The 14,593-nt window shown below is 46.3% G+C and overlaps 1 protein-coding gene and 1 pseudogene across 1 annotated transcript; one reads left to right on the forward strand and one right to left on the reverse strand.

Annotated features, from left to right (window-relative positions):
• Nucleotides 1-831: 831 nt before the first annotated feature.
• On the forward strand, nucleotides 832-11,795 carry Lrit1 (leucine rich repeat, Ig-like and transmembrane domains 1). The gene is made up of 4 exons (XM_008835593.1): nucleotides 832-953; nucleotides 4,252-4,718; nucleotides 9,025-9,330; nucleotides 10,819-11,795. Exons 1-4 carry the CDS (start codon nucleotides 832-834, stop codon nucleotides 11,793-11,795), a joined length of 1,872 nt encoding a protein of 623 aa, XP_008833815.1.
• LOC103736138 lies at nucleotides 7,661-8,049 on the reverse strand (annotated as a pseudogene).
• Nucleotides 11,796-14,593: the final 2,798 nt, after the last annotated feature.

A 14,593-nucleotide genomic window follows, 5' to 3' on the forward strand; every position in this document is an offset into this window, starting at 1 on the left:
GAAGGTAATGCCCACTGACACTTTAAGGGTTCTGAGAATGGGGGTGTATGGAACATTGAGAGGAGGCAAATGTTTACCCACGTTCATAAGCATATGGAGACATCTCTCCGGTTTCCCTGAGTCATCAGAATCTTTCCAGCTCTTTTGTGAGCAAATGCCTGTAAGTACCAGAATTTACAGTCTGTGAGAGGGTTCTGTTCCCCTAGACAGGGATGAAGAACCTTGGGTTAATTTTCATCAACACTCTAAGTGGAGAAACCTTACTTCTTTTGTAAATAGAAGAGGTAACATTTGAATCCACATGTCTAGCCTTGCTTGAAGCTTGGGCTCTTTCTAATGCCATCATTACCTTACTCTTTTTTTTTTCTAGGAAAAACATCCTAGAGAGAATTTTCAAAGGCCCTTACTGGAGGCCAGAGTCCTTTTTCCATTTTATCTGAACCCACTGCCTCCAGGAGACAGATCTGTTGCCCATAGCTTGGTTGGAATAGAGTTCTTTGCAAGTGGAGAGCCCTATCCATCTAGTCCAGTAGCCTCTTACCTCTGGGTAGCTGCCCACCTGCCTTATCTTGCTGTGCCCCAGCCACTTTAGGCCTGGTGCTGTTGCTATGGAGCTCTCCCTCCCCTCAAGACTGGGTGATTCAAGAAACAATAAGCTGCTGAGTGCTGGGGCTAGGGCTGCCCTCTCTAATCCCCAGCCTGTCTGTGTTTATCTGCTGGGTGGGGGTTTGGGAGTGATGAGAAAGTGGGTAGCTGCTGGGCTTGCTGGACTGGTGGAAGGAAGCAGTCCAGGCATAGGCCCTCGCCTGGGCCCAAGAGGAGCCGGGAGTCATGTGGGTGGCCATAGGCATGCTCTGGCTCCTGACTCTTGGTGGCCCTTTCCAGACCTGGGGCTTCTGTCCCTCTCAGTGCAGCTGCAACCTCCACATCCTGGGTGATGGCAGAAAGGCCAGGTAGGACACCATGTGTGGGGTGGGTCACCCAGTCTTCATACCTCCACTAGATAGGCAGAGTTGGGAGGGGTTGGATGCCCAGCAGGTGTCCACTTGCTTATGAGTCCCTTACTCCTACCTGGGGACATCTGATAAACACAGGCATGCTGGATGAAGAACCCTTAGACTGTGGGTCCTTGAAGCCTAGGGTCTTATGGGAGTGGTTTTTGTTGTGTCATAGTCAGTAAGCATGGGGTTTACTTTATCCAGGAGGTAGCAGGCACCTTTAAATAGTGGTGAGGGATAGATGTGGGCTAGATTCCAGAAGTGCTTCTGGAGTCTTCTCCAGGTTCCCAGTGAGTACCTGGAGGTTCAGACATTTCCTCCCTACCTCATTCTCTTCCTCTCTTTGCTTCCTTCTAGTTCATCTTCTTTCTGTATCTCCCAGCCCCTTCTTTCCCAGGTCTCTCCCATTCTCATGCCCGATACCCACAGGATGCCCACCTACATCATCCAGGTGTTCTTGTCTCCCAACCCATGATTTGATATCTGTCTCATCATATGCTCCTTTGGGTCTCTTCTGGCAACAGCCAGGGGCCTCAGTCTTGGCCTTTCTCTGTGAGGACTCTGTAAGGCCAGAGGTGCCCATTCCATTGCAAATAAAATGCCTCCATCCTTGGCCCAGCTCTTGACCATCACATGCTTTCTTTCTCTCCTTCCATGAGCTTTCCCAAAGCCACTGTGGCTGGTGGACCTTTGGTTTCTCCATGTAGATCATTTTCTTCCTCTCTTTAGTCATCTTTGAGCCATCCTTTCTCTGACTTCCTCAGCTTATTCAGCTGGAAACTTTGTGTTTCCTAATTTGTCCAAGGATTTCAACCCCTCACTCAAGGCCTTTCCTGTCAACTTTTCAACCTTCTGGAATTCCATCCTTCCTGTCTTCTTTGTCTTACAAAGAAGAGAACTGTAGAAACACTGATTATTTCTGATCAGGGAAACAATATTATCAGAACAACCCCTTTCCAATGAGCCTGGCAGTGTTGGGTTGATTGGGGATGATGGTGGCAGAGAATGGAGAGGAACCAAGAAAAGATACCCTATATGTTCAGAGGGGGAAAAGAAAAACGCATTACATTTTGGACTTTAAGTATTGAAGCTTTAATTTACATGGAGGGTAATTTTTCTTTCAACAGAGAAGACATATTGATCTTGAGCACCCTGGGAAATTACCCATAGCTAAGGGTAGTGTTGAGAGGGTGCTTTTTGTCACCCTGGTGACAAAAGTGACGTCATCCTCAGAGAGCATATACTTCAAAGTCACATAGCATTGGTGATGGAACCAGTCCCAAAGTCCATGAATTTTGACTTCATTTCTAGACTCTGAGAATTCTGTCATGGATGGGGAGCAGGAAAGAATTCCAGGTAGCAGAGTTAGCCTTTGGGTAGAAATGAAATTCTAAGAGAAGCTTCTAGAGGGACTGTGTCAGCTAGTGGTCATTTCTTCCCCTGAGGCCAGAGCTCCTTCAGCTGGTTTTATCTGTCTGACAGTCCTAGGAATGGCATGAATCAGCCCATCTGCATGCAGTGTCCAGGAATGAGGTCATGAAAGGCTGCAGGGGGGCCAGGCTCCCCAGTGGCCTTGGACATAGACTGTGTACTGAGATCAAGGCTCCTTTTGTATGTCAGAGGCCTTCCACTGACCCAACCCTAGCCAGAGCCTTGCAGAAAGCCATCCAGTCTCCCTTCCCTGCTTCATACTATTGTATTCTGAACACAGTATATATCTCTGTGGGTATTGCTGTTTCAGGGAGCTGGCAGTAGACAATGTGGGTACCTGGATGGGTGTTTCCCTTTGCTCTTTGGGTCAGTTTTTGTTGTTGGCTCTTACTGCCCTTTAATTTCTCCTGTCAATTCCCTTCCTCACCTACATTCAGAACTTCGTCTTTGCTATCATCCCATACCTTCTGATACTTTCTTCCTGGGGTAGATTATAAACTACAGGGGACAGGGACTTGACTTTCTCTTCTGAATTTTCCCTCATTTAGCAGGAGTTCTGTCTCTTATCTGAGGAATATGAATAGGTGGGAATATCTGTGTCATCTGTGACAATTTTACAAGAAAAAAACAAGCCAAACCCATCTGGCTTAGACTAACATATGTGAGTTAAGCTGGTAGAGTGCAGGTTTTATGCCAGGAAAGCAAGATCTGAGCAATGCATTACAGCATTACAGAAAACAATAACTTCTTTATGAGAGTAAAGTATGACCCACCTCTGCCACCCAGTGTGAGGAGAGAAACCCCCCAGGTAAGACTGGTGCTTCCCCACAACTGGGTCATGGCCCCCACCCCCACCCCCACCCCCACCGCTCTCTCTTTGGGAATTGTTCTGTTCCATTCCGTCATTCCGTCTTATCTCATGAGGGTACAACACTGCCATCCGTGCTGTGAAACAGCCTCTAATTGGCTCCTTGTGGGCAGGACTTCCTGTCATCTCTCTAGCCTTAGAGTTAGACTTGAACATGACAGAACAAGGCACTGGGCATCTGCCATTGTTTGAGCAGAAGAAGCTGACAAGACTTGTCTGCTCTAGCCATAGTGTGGAGAAGCAGGGATTTGTGACAGCAGTGATCACTAGCACGGGAGTCTTAGAGGGTGACAGGCAGTGTACTGAACTTCTGCGTTATCTAATTTCAACCCCATAACTGCCCTGCGAAGTGAAGTTTAATATGGGGGGAAAGACAGGTTATATAATGTATCTAAGGACATAAAGCCAGAAAGGAAAAGTCCAGATAAGAATCCAACCTTGAGGCTGTCCAAGTCCCCCTCACCCATTTGATCACCTGATGGCCCCTCTGAGTCACTACACACTGGAGACATTTCATGTGTGTGTATGTATGTATGTATGTATGTATGTATGTATGTATATGTGTGTGTGTATGATTTAGTTAAGTATATATTTTAAATGAAAAGTCAAAAGTCGAAGTGATTACAAAAGCAGGTATAATTTAACATCTATGCTATGGTCACAGAATTTTTTTTACTACTGCTCCTTCTTAGTGCAACTGCAGGTGTTGTGGACTGTAATGGGCCATAGTTTAGGCCTGAGGTCTTTCAGGTCCGTGGAGACCAAAAGGTTCTTCTCCAAAACCAGGAGAAACCTCAGGTTGTGTTCTGGGGCGCTGTCTCCAGAGCCCAACTGCTCAGACATCCTGCAGCTGAGGTCCGTGACGCAGGCAGATCCGGGGGCTTCATAAGGAAAGTGGGGAGATCTCTGACCTGGCAGGAACTTTGCTCAAATATCTTCCATTTCTGTGACCAGGGCTGTGGTGTGCAGCGACCCCGACATGACCCTGCCCCCAGCTTCGATTCCTACAGATACCTCCAGGCTGCTCCTAGAGCGCACCGCCCTCCGCAGGGTGCCTGGTGATGCCTTTAGGCTGCTAGGCCTCCTGGAGCAGCTGTGGCTGCCCTACAACGCCCTCAGCGATCTGAGTGCTCTCGTGCTGCGGGGCCTGCGTCGCCTGCGGGAGCTGCGTCTGCCTGGGAACCGCCTGGCCACCTTCCCCTGGGCGGCACTCAAGGACGCTCCCCAGCTGCAGCTGCTGGACCTGCAAGCCAATCGCCTCTCAGCTTTGCCACCCGAGGCCGCTCACTTCCTGGGGAACCTCACCTTCCTGGACCTCTCCAGCAACCAGCTGATGAGGCTCCCCTTAGAGCTGCTGCACACCTGGGCTCACCTGAAGTCTGTGCCCTTCCTTTCCCGCCACCGCTCCAGGTTGGTCCTAGGTAAGAGATGGCGTCCTTCACCTGGAACCACCCTGCTGCACCCTGGAATCTTGGGCCTCTTTCAGTCTGGTTCTGTATCTGGAAAATGGAAAGCATACCTCCTACGCTTGAGGGAAGAGGGAAATGGCAGGTTTAGTAGCTCGAGGCAAACATTCCAGCCTTATTGAAAAAAAAAAGAAAAAAAAGAAAAAAAGAAAAAAAAGACACACAAGTCCCTGGCTACCTGGCTATACAACCAACAAGTAGCTCCCTGAGACTGTTTCCCAACTGGGGGTAGAATGAGTTGGCACAGTATATCAGCTGGACCCTCTGCCTCTTCTGTCCCTCCCTGCTCCTAAATAAACCAAAGGCTTATGAAGTAAGCCAGGTAAGCCTTTGCTGCTCAGGGAACCTGCCTGGTCCTGAGGCCAACAGGTGCAGCAAAACTGGAATAGCCATTAAAATCACCACAGAAGTTAATGGTCCATTTTCCTACCCTAATCCCTTCTCCCTCTCAAAAAGGCCACTACTCATTACCATGCTTATTTGCAGGTTCCCCTACATGTGCATACAAATATATACATACAGAAAGCAAAGTTATGTGTTTCACTAAAAAATCATATTATATGTATTAATCAACACAAGCTTTTTCATTCAACAGTATATCTCAGATATCTTCTAAATGATTTAGATGAGACAAGTCCATTTATGACCTACTGCAGAATACTTCACAGCACAGCAGCCATTTCCCCTCAAAGGCTGTTGGATTGTTTCCACTGTCTCATTAACACCTCTGATGCCACAGAGACTATGCTCAGCAATGCCTTCTCAAGTGTGTGTGCTGAAGTCTCTAAAGGAGATGTGCCAAGGAGTGAAATTTCTGGGTCATACAGTATGCATATTAAAAAGTTTTAGGATTGTTTCTAAATTGCTGGTATAATTCTCATTCTCTGCCACTAGATGTGAGGCCACCCATTTATATGGTCACCCAGTAGGGTTTTGTTGCATATGTATAAGATGTGCATGTGTTTGCATGTGCGTGAGCACACATATTTGTGCAGGTGCACATGTACATGTATATGGAAGCCTAAAGTAGATGTCAGGTGTCTTCCTTGATCACTCTCCATTTTATTTAACTGAGGCGGGATCTCCTGCTGCCTTCTGAGTCTGCAGCTTACCAATTCAGCTAGTTTAACCAGCCAGCTTAGCACAGGGATCCCCTGCTTCTGCCACCCCCTCTCCCCAAGTGGTAAGATTACAAGTGTTAACCATACTTGACTAGATTTTATGCAGGTTCTGAGAATCCAAACTGTGGGCCGTATGCTTGCCTGACAAGTACTTTATCTACTGAGCCATCTCCTTCAGACCCTCAGCGAGTATTATTTTTGAGTGATGTGCTGGATGGCTTTGCAGCTTGACAGTCCTGGGTAGAAGGAACCACAATTGGGGAATTGCTTCCATTGGATTGCCCTGTGGCCATGTCTGTGGGACATTTTCTTGATCACTGAGTGATGTGGGGGGCCCATGCCACTGTGGGTGGTGTCACCCCTGGGCAGATGGTCCTGTGTTGTATGAAAAAGCAGGCTGATGGGCTGGAGAGATGGCTTAGTGGTTAAGAGCACTGGCTGCTTTTGCAGAGGACCTGGGTTCGAGTCCCAGCACCCACATGGTGGCTAAAAACCATCTGTAACTCCTATTCCAGGGGATCCAACACCCTCTTCTGACCTCCGAGGGTACTGCACGACACAGGTACACCTACCTACATGCAAGCAATATGCCCATACACATTGAATAAAAATAAATAAAATATTTTTTTTAAAAAAGAAAGCAGGCTGAACACAGGCCAGGGGAGCAAGTCAGTAAGCAACATTCCTCTATGGTCTGTGCTCCAGGATCCTGCCCTGAGTTCCTGCCTTGGCTTTAATTCCAGGGGATCCAACACCCTCTTCTGACCTCCGTGGGTACTGCACGACACAGGTACACCTACCTACATGCAAGCAATACACCCATACACATTGAATAAAAATACTTCTTCCCCAAGGTAGTTTTGGTCAGTATTTTATCACTTAGTAACTTAAGTTTTTTTATTAATTTTAAAATATTTTATTTATTATTTTTATTTTGTGGGTATGAGTGTATTGCCTTCATGTAGGTAAGTGCACCCGTGTCTTGCAATGCCTGCAGAGGACAGAAGAAGCCATCAGATCCCCTGGAATTGGAGTTACGGACAGTTATTAGCTGCCTTGTGGGTGCTGGGATACGAACCCAGGTCTTCTGCAAGAACAACTGGTCTTCTTAACTGCTGAGCCATCTCTCCAGCCCAGTAACTAAGTTTTATCACAGTCACTTAGTAACTAAGACAAACAACTTCTAATTCTCGATGCTGGGGGTATAACAGTGAACAAAAGAGACAAACACTCATTCCCTCATGGAACCCATTAAAATGGCCCAAATACCTTTTGCATGAATTCTTTTGGGGCTTTTTGTAACATATGAGAACTAGGCTGCTCACCACCACAGCTGAGGCAGTGATGAATCCTGGACTGAAAGATGTATCATGAAACACATTTAATAAGTGCCACAAGGCACCAGACTTTGGTGGGATGGGGTAAGGGTGTGGGAGAAAAAGCTGGCACCCTCAGTTGTACACAAAGGAACCTGATCAGATCTGAACACACCCTCTGCAGTCCTTTGACATCCCCTCTGTAAATGTATCAAATATATCTAGGCAAAAGAATAAAACATCGTATGCTATTGGACTTGCTATCAAACGTAGTAGTAATATTTGAGGATAAAAATAACATCTCATTCCATGCTTCCATTTGCCTTTCATAAATACAAATAAATAAAAAGGAATTGTGCCTTAGATGAGGACCCATGTTCTCCTTATCTGTATGAGTTTTTTTTTAAGTATAATTTCTATTTTGTTTTATCTTTCCCAGAAGATGGTTTCTCTTCTGCCCTTATGAAGCCAGCTCTTCACATGAGCTTTGTGGAGACTGTGGGGCAGCACTAACAGGTCTAAATCGAAGTGGGGGTGTTTGGTCTTTCCTGGCTTTATGAGATCAATTCCTGACCACCTTGCTATGAATGGCCCAGCTCACACAGTAATGCAGCACCCAAATGTCGAAGGCACTTGCTTCAGAGTGTCCCTGATGGCAGCGACGTCTACTATGTTCAAAATAATGAACTTCTTAATGGCCTTGTCCTTAGGCATGCACTGGGTGCAGTTCAGGCAGTGAATGGACTGAACATGGCCATTTTAGGCTCAACCATTGTTTCATCTTTTTTGGGTGATGTGGTGAAACTCACTTTGTTTTTGATAGCGTGGGCACAATGACCTGCCTTCCATTCTTTAAAATGTTTAAATTAAACAGGATTGGGGATGGATCAAAGGATTTGTCTCTAGCCTCCTATCCCATTTTTTACACCATTTGAATCTATGTAAAAGAGAACCATTGCCCAAAGTAGCTATTTGATGTGAATGCTAAAAACGCCTTTTATGCTGGGAAGAATGGGGCCAGGGGTCAGAGAAACATTTTCAGAAGTAATTCTGGCATGTTAAAATTATTACAGAAGTTCTTCCTGGCAGTGTCTTGAAAGGATTAGTCCAAGTATGGCTGCAGTATTTGTATTTTGTTCATATGCTATATGGCCTGCTTGTTGCTTAAGGGTATATTTTTATTTATAAGGAAAGCAGCCATGAGGGGGAAGCAATGCTATCATTGAAAATTAAGAACTAGGTTTAAGGGGGCTGGAAAGATGGCTCAGCAGTTAAGAGCACAGGCTGCTCTTGCAGAGGACCCAGGTTTGAATCCCAGCACCTACCTGGTAGCTAACAATCATCTGTAACTCCAGTTCTGAGGGATCTGACAGCCTCTTCTGGCCTCTTCAAGCACTGCACGACACTGGTGCACATGGAGACATAACACTCACACATGTAAAACATTAGTAATTTGTCCTATTTTTTAAAAAAAGTTTAATTGGGGAATTCCTTCAATGCATGCCTTCAATCCCAGCACTTGGGAGGCAGAGGTGGGCAGATCTGTGTGAGGTCAAGGCCAGCCTGGTGTATACAGTGAGTACCAGGTCAACTGGGGCTACATAATAAGACCATGTCTCAAAAAACAAAAACAAAAAACCTCAACAAGAAGAACACCCAAAACAGGTTTAAGGTCCTATAGCTAGCAAGGCAGGGAGCTAGGACTGAAGGCTCAGTTCTGCTGACTCTGAGCTGAGGACCTGCCTTATCATCCCAGAGGGGAAATGGAGCTGGGCCTGGTCATCTTAATGAATTCATCTCTTGCTTTCTCTCTCACTGCTGCAGGGCTGCAGGACAACCCCTGGCTGTGTGACTGCCGACTCTATGACCTGGTCCGTCTCCTGGATGGCTGGGCCCCAAACTTGGTGTTTATTGAGGCTAGACTGAGGTGTGCCAGTCCACGCAGCCTGACTGGAGTGGCTTTCAGTCAGCTGGAACTGAGGAAGTGTCAGGGTCCAGAGCTCCATCCAGGGGTGACCAGCATCATATCCCCTTTGGGCAGCACAGTATTGCTACGTTGTGGAGCCACTGGGGTCCCAGGACCTGAGATGACCTGGAGGAGAGCCAATGGATGGCCATTCAATGGTACAGGTGTGTGAGCAACAGGGCATTCTGCATTAAGTGCTGGACTGAGGTGGGTGGGTCAGCCTCCCAAATAAGGAGAGAACAATAATAGAAGGAAGCGGTGTAAACCAGTCTAGACTCCTATCTGTCTGAATGGTGTTGGAGAGGATCCTGTCATATAAGAGCATAGTGACAGTGGTTTTGGTGATGATGGTTGATTTCAACCTGTGGTTATATCTCACTAGCAACTATTTTAGAAACTCAGGACTTATCCTGGAAGCAATATAAAGCACTTTTTGGGGAGAAAACACTCTTAATGCACTTAATATTTATAGCAACTTCTTCATTTTAAAATATTAATCCAGCATCATTGGGAGTAATTAATGACAGGGTTACCATCTGTTGGACTCTTCACATGGATCCATCACTATGGGAAGTAAATTATACCCATAATGTCACTGAACCTTAAAAAGCTCACGAACCTTTTAGGTGGTCCAGGCCTGTAACATGAGCACTTGAGAGGTAGAAGGAGGAGGATCAGGAGTTCAAGGTCAATCTTGGCTACACAGGACCCTGTATCAGAAGCTCTACTCCACCTGCCAAACCAATCCAAACCAAAACTGTAAAAAGCATCCTGATTTATCTTTATTTTGCATATAAATAAATGGAGGTGTTTATCCTGGACCATACAGCTCACAGAAGAAGCCAGGATCCCATTAAGTCTAGCTGGCACCACAGTGTATATCTATTATTCTTGCTGAGTTGTGTGGGCAGAGATGAATCATCTCTGTTATGGCAGCAGGGACAGGAGTCACAACCATCCACAGGCAGAAAGTGGGTGGAGGAGAAATAATTTCTTAGCACCTAGCCAGAGAAACCTCACATCTCTCCTGGCTTTATTCTGTCTCCCTAACTGGGCTCCAGAACAGGGTGTTTGGATGAATTTATGAACTAAGTGGTAGAGAAAGCTCCAGTCTGTAACAAGACAAGATGGAGATGCTGTTTAAAGTGTCAGGAGGAGTGGACAGAGGTGGGTAGGGCACATTCAGCTGGGCCTCTGCCTCATGCTTATCCCTGAACCTACATACTCTGAATGCACTTGTTGGCCACCCTGATTGGTCACCTCTGTAACCCTCCAAGATCGAAGGACAATCTTTGAATATCTCAGATTTTGATGGTGGTTTATTCTTAGGCTCTGCTTCAGTCTGGAGTTCAGTTTCCCCACACTGGAGCGTGGATAGTCTTGACCCTCTTGGCTACTCTAAGCCAGCATTTTATAGCTATCAAGTAAAGGTACTGAGTCTTGAAAGATCCAGCCAGCTTCGCTTTGAAGGACTTGAGAGTTAAGTGAGTGCCAGTGTTTTTTTAGGGTGACAAGTATTCACTAGGGTGTGTGTGTGTGTGTGTGTGTGTGTGTGTGTGTAGCCCAGGGGCTGAAATGTGGGCCTTGAGTTTGGACAGGAGACTCCACAGACAGGGCTTTCATTTTTCTGTTTCTGCCCCTTCTCTCCCTAGTGCGCCAGGAAGTCTCCAGTGATGGCTCAAGCTGGATTCTGCTGGATCTTCCTGCAGTGTCTCTCTTTGACTCTGGAGACTACATCTGCCAAGCCAAGAACTTCCTGGGAGCCTCTGAGAGTCTTATATCCCTAATTGTCACTGAGCCCCAGACTTCTACACAATACCGTGGGATGCCAGGGGCCCTGTGGGTAAGGAAAAGTGAGGGGGCAGAAGCTGCAGCTTACAACAACAAGCTGGTGGCTAGGCATGTCCCCCATATTCCTGAGCCTGCAGCTTTGTCCACCAAGCCCTCATGGCCCAATCTGAACGAGGAGCTGGCTTTCCAGCACATGCAGATGGATGCCCCAGGAGAGCTCTCCAGGAACCAATCAGAACCCCAGGAGGCCCAGATAGTGAGGTCTCTCAAGGTGGTGGGGGATAGTTACCACAGCGTGTCCTTGGTGTGGAAGACCCCTCAAACTGGGAACATGGCTGCCTTCAGTGTCCTCTACACAGTCTTTGGGCACCATGACATGCGAAGGATGATCGTGCAGCCTGGGAAGACTAGTGTCACCATAGAGGGGCTTGTTCCCAAGACCAAGTATGTGGCATGTGTCTGCCTGCGGGGCAAGGTGCCGAGGAAGGAACAATGCATCATCTTCTCCACCGACGAGGTGGTGGACGCCAAGGGCACCCAGCGGCTCATCAACATGGTGGTGATCAGCGTGGCAGCCATCATTGCGCTGCCTCCAACACTGCTGGTCTGCTGTGGTGCTCTCCGCAGGTGCTGCCAAAAGTTCGGCACTGGGGGCTCTGCAGAGGTTTCCAGTGCATATGTTAATTTGGAGAGGCTGGCCCACAGTGAGGATGGCTCAGAGGAACTCTCACCGAGCCGCCCCAGTGAGGCTGACAGGCTCCTCTCAGCCTGTTCCAGCCTGGACTCTCAGGTCTTGGGGGTCAGGGGTGGCAGACACATCAATGAATATTTCTGCTGAGACTGAGTCCCTGCTTAGACCTCCCTGGCCACTCTCCTCCAACCTCACACACTGAACTCTCACACCCAACTGTGCGCTTAGCCACTGATTGCTTGGGTATTTGCTTATTTCTACACATCCATCAACAGCTAACACTTAAGCACTTATTGTACATCAGCAAGTGTCCAAAGAACTTTCTAGGTATTAATTCACCCAACTCTCATAACAACCACTGATAGCAGGCACCTTCTCTCTCTGTTTTCCTGGAGAAGAAACAGGGGTTAAGTGTTTTGCCTGTGTCAGTTTCTGATGCATAACAAATGAAAGCAAACACTTGGTGGTATTGCACAATAGACCTTATTTTCACTGTAATGTGTCTGTAGATTGACTGGGGAGGCTCTGCTGTGTGTCCCACTTGGGCCCGGAGCTGAAAAGTAACAGTGGTTGTGTGGTACAGACTTGTCTCAGATGACCTAAGAGAATGAGCAAAGTCATGTGATGCCTTTAAAGTTCTTAGTGTGAGATTGGCCCACTGCCACTTCTGTCCATAAGACCTGCCAAAGAAAATCTCACTGCCAAACTCAACTTTAGCAGGGCAAGCAAGGACACTTCTCCCAGGAGGTGATGATGGAACAGGGAATTTTTGCTGAACAAATTCACCACATTACAGGCTACTCCAGTATTGCCACAGGACGGGGCAGCTTTGGGCTTGCAAGGAGAAATTGTGTGGTTGGGTTTCACTAGGCTATAGTCCTCATACTCCTCTACACCGCATCTTGGTTACATTAATGCCAAAGAATAGACACATAGTCTCTGTACATTTCCCATATTTTTAAACACACACACACACGCACACACACACACACACATACACATACACACACATACACACACACATACACACACATACACACACACATAACACACACACACACCTACATCATGCTGTGACCTCATTGAATTCTAACATTCATTCTCTGGGTGATATCTCTTCTGTCTAGAGATAATCATTGTATTTTCAATACATTTTAGAGGTTTGGATGTACCTAAGAGACCACTGCTCATTTGCTCTCAGTATGCCAGGCTGGAGAGGGGCATGAGACCTTCTCTGACAGAGGGCACCATCACATCCAGCATTGTCTGACACCCAGCTCATCCCCATGTAGCAGCCTTCGTGATTCTTACTGAAATTTGTCTGGGTTTTGGAGAGTATCTCAGACACTTGTGATCCCAGCAGGCTACTTCAGAGGAGGATTCTTGTTCAGTTTTGCCTAAGGCTGGGAGACTGCTGAGATGTCTCTGTGCACAGGAGAAAGTAAATGTTCCTAGCAGAAGACACTGTGTGTTCCTTGTCTGCAGAACTGATGAGTATCATGCCCTTTGGTAACAACTATGGACCTTCAGAGGCAGGAAGTGATCCAAGGAAGTTATTTTACTAGTATCACACAAGAGACTCCACATCATATGAATGTTGACTAGATGTAAATCCCTGTTCCCATTTACAAAAGACCTCACAAAATGTTCCTTCCAATTTTCTTGCACTTGGTGTTCCTAACAGTCCACTCTGGAGGCAGGGCCATTTGGTCTTACAGTTAAGAAAAGGGACACTCAGAGAGTTATGTAACTTATACAAAGAAGAGACAGACTGTCTTTTGGAATCCAGATCTTTGACAACATTCTGGAGGCTGAGTGTCTTTATTCAGTATTCATCTCCACAGTATAGTCCACAGCAGGTTCACTATGAGAAGTGGATTTTTGGCAACTATTGAAACTTGGCACCAGAGTGCCAAGAACACATGAACACATGGTGCACATGATCATGGAGTTACCAAACTTAGATGTTTTTCTGCCATCTCCCCGCCACCAGAGGTTGTATTGATTATAATTTATGAGTCATTGCCATTGGAAAGAATTAGACAATGATGCCTCCCTGTTTGCATCACGGATTAATATAAAATCTTAAAACCAGGTAATAGATGTCACAGGTTCTGTCACTGCTAATGGAATGTAAAGCAACTATGGACTATGTGTGAGTTAATAGACATGGATGTGATCCAATAAAATGTTGCTTACAAAACAGATGACAACCTGGAGACATCCAGACAGCTTTATTGAACTTTCTTGAAAAAAAAAACAGGAATATGAAAGCCAAAATTTGTTAGTATATCAATATTGATTGAGATACAGAGGAGGGTGAGGGAGAAGAAGAGGAGGAAGAGGAGAGGAGAAAGGAGGAGGGGGAAGAGGAGGAAGAGGAGGATGAGAAGAAAGGGGAGGAGGGGGAAGAGGAAGAGAAGACAGGAGAAGGAGGAGGCAGATCAAACTTTCCCCTGATTCACTAGGGCCTATCTTCACGGTATGAATGATCATTGTCTCCAACATGTCCATGTTCTCGATGTCCTTTATGTGTTTCATCCTCCCAGACTTCCTCTTGTAGGGAAGAGTCGTTCTGGATTGTGCTTGAGAGTATTTATGTTACTAAAACAAACAAATTGCCACAAAAAATATAAATGGTACATGGTTTACATATTAACCTTTTAGTATGACTCAGTCCCTGAAAATGGAATGTTCTCAGAGTAGCCTAGAAAAAGAATTTCTTGTCTTCCTGTGCTGAAGGGCAGCTGCCACTCAGGCTATGGTGAGCCTGTGGTGTGCCCTCCTGGAAGCCTAGTTTAGAAGCTGTAAATCAATGTCAATCAGGTTATATGGTTTCATGGCATTGCAAACTGTTTTCCCCAACAACAGTATGGTTGTATTCCTCCTGACTAGGCAGAAGTTATGTTCAAAGTCACTTGCTTTTGGTTGCCTGTTTAAGTTGC

The sequence above is a fragment of the Nannospalax galili genome, unplaced genomic scaffold (assembly GCF_000622305.1).
Source record: "Nannospalax galili isolate Female #2095 unplaced genomic scaffold, S.galili_v1.0 scaffold57, whole genome shotgun sequence".
Taxonomy (NCBI): Eukaryota; Metazoa; Chordata; class Mammalia; order Rodentia; family Spalacidae; genus Nannospalax; species Nannospalax galili.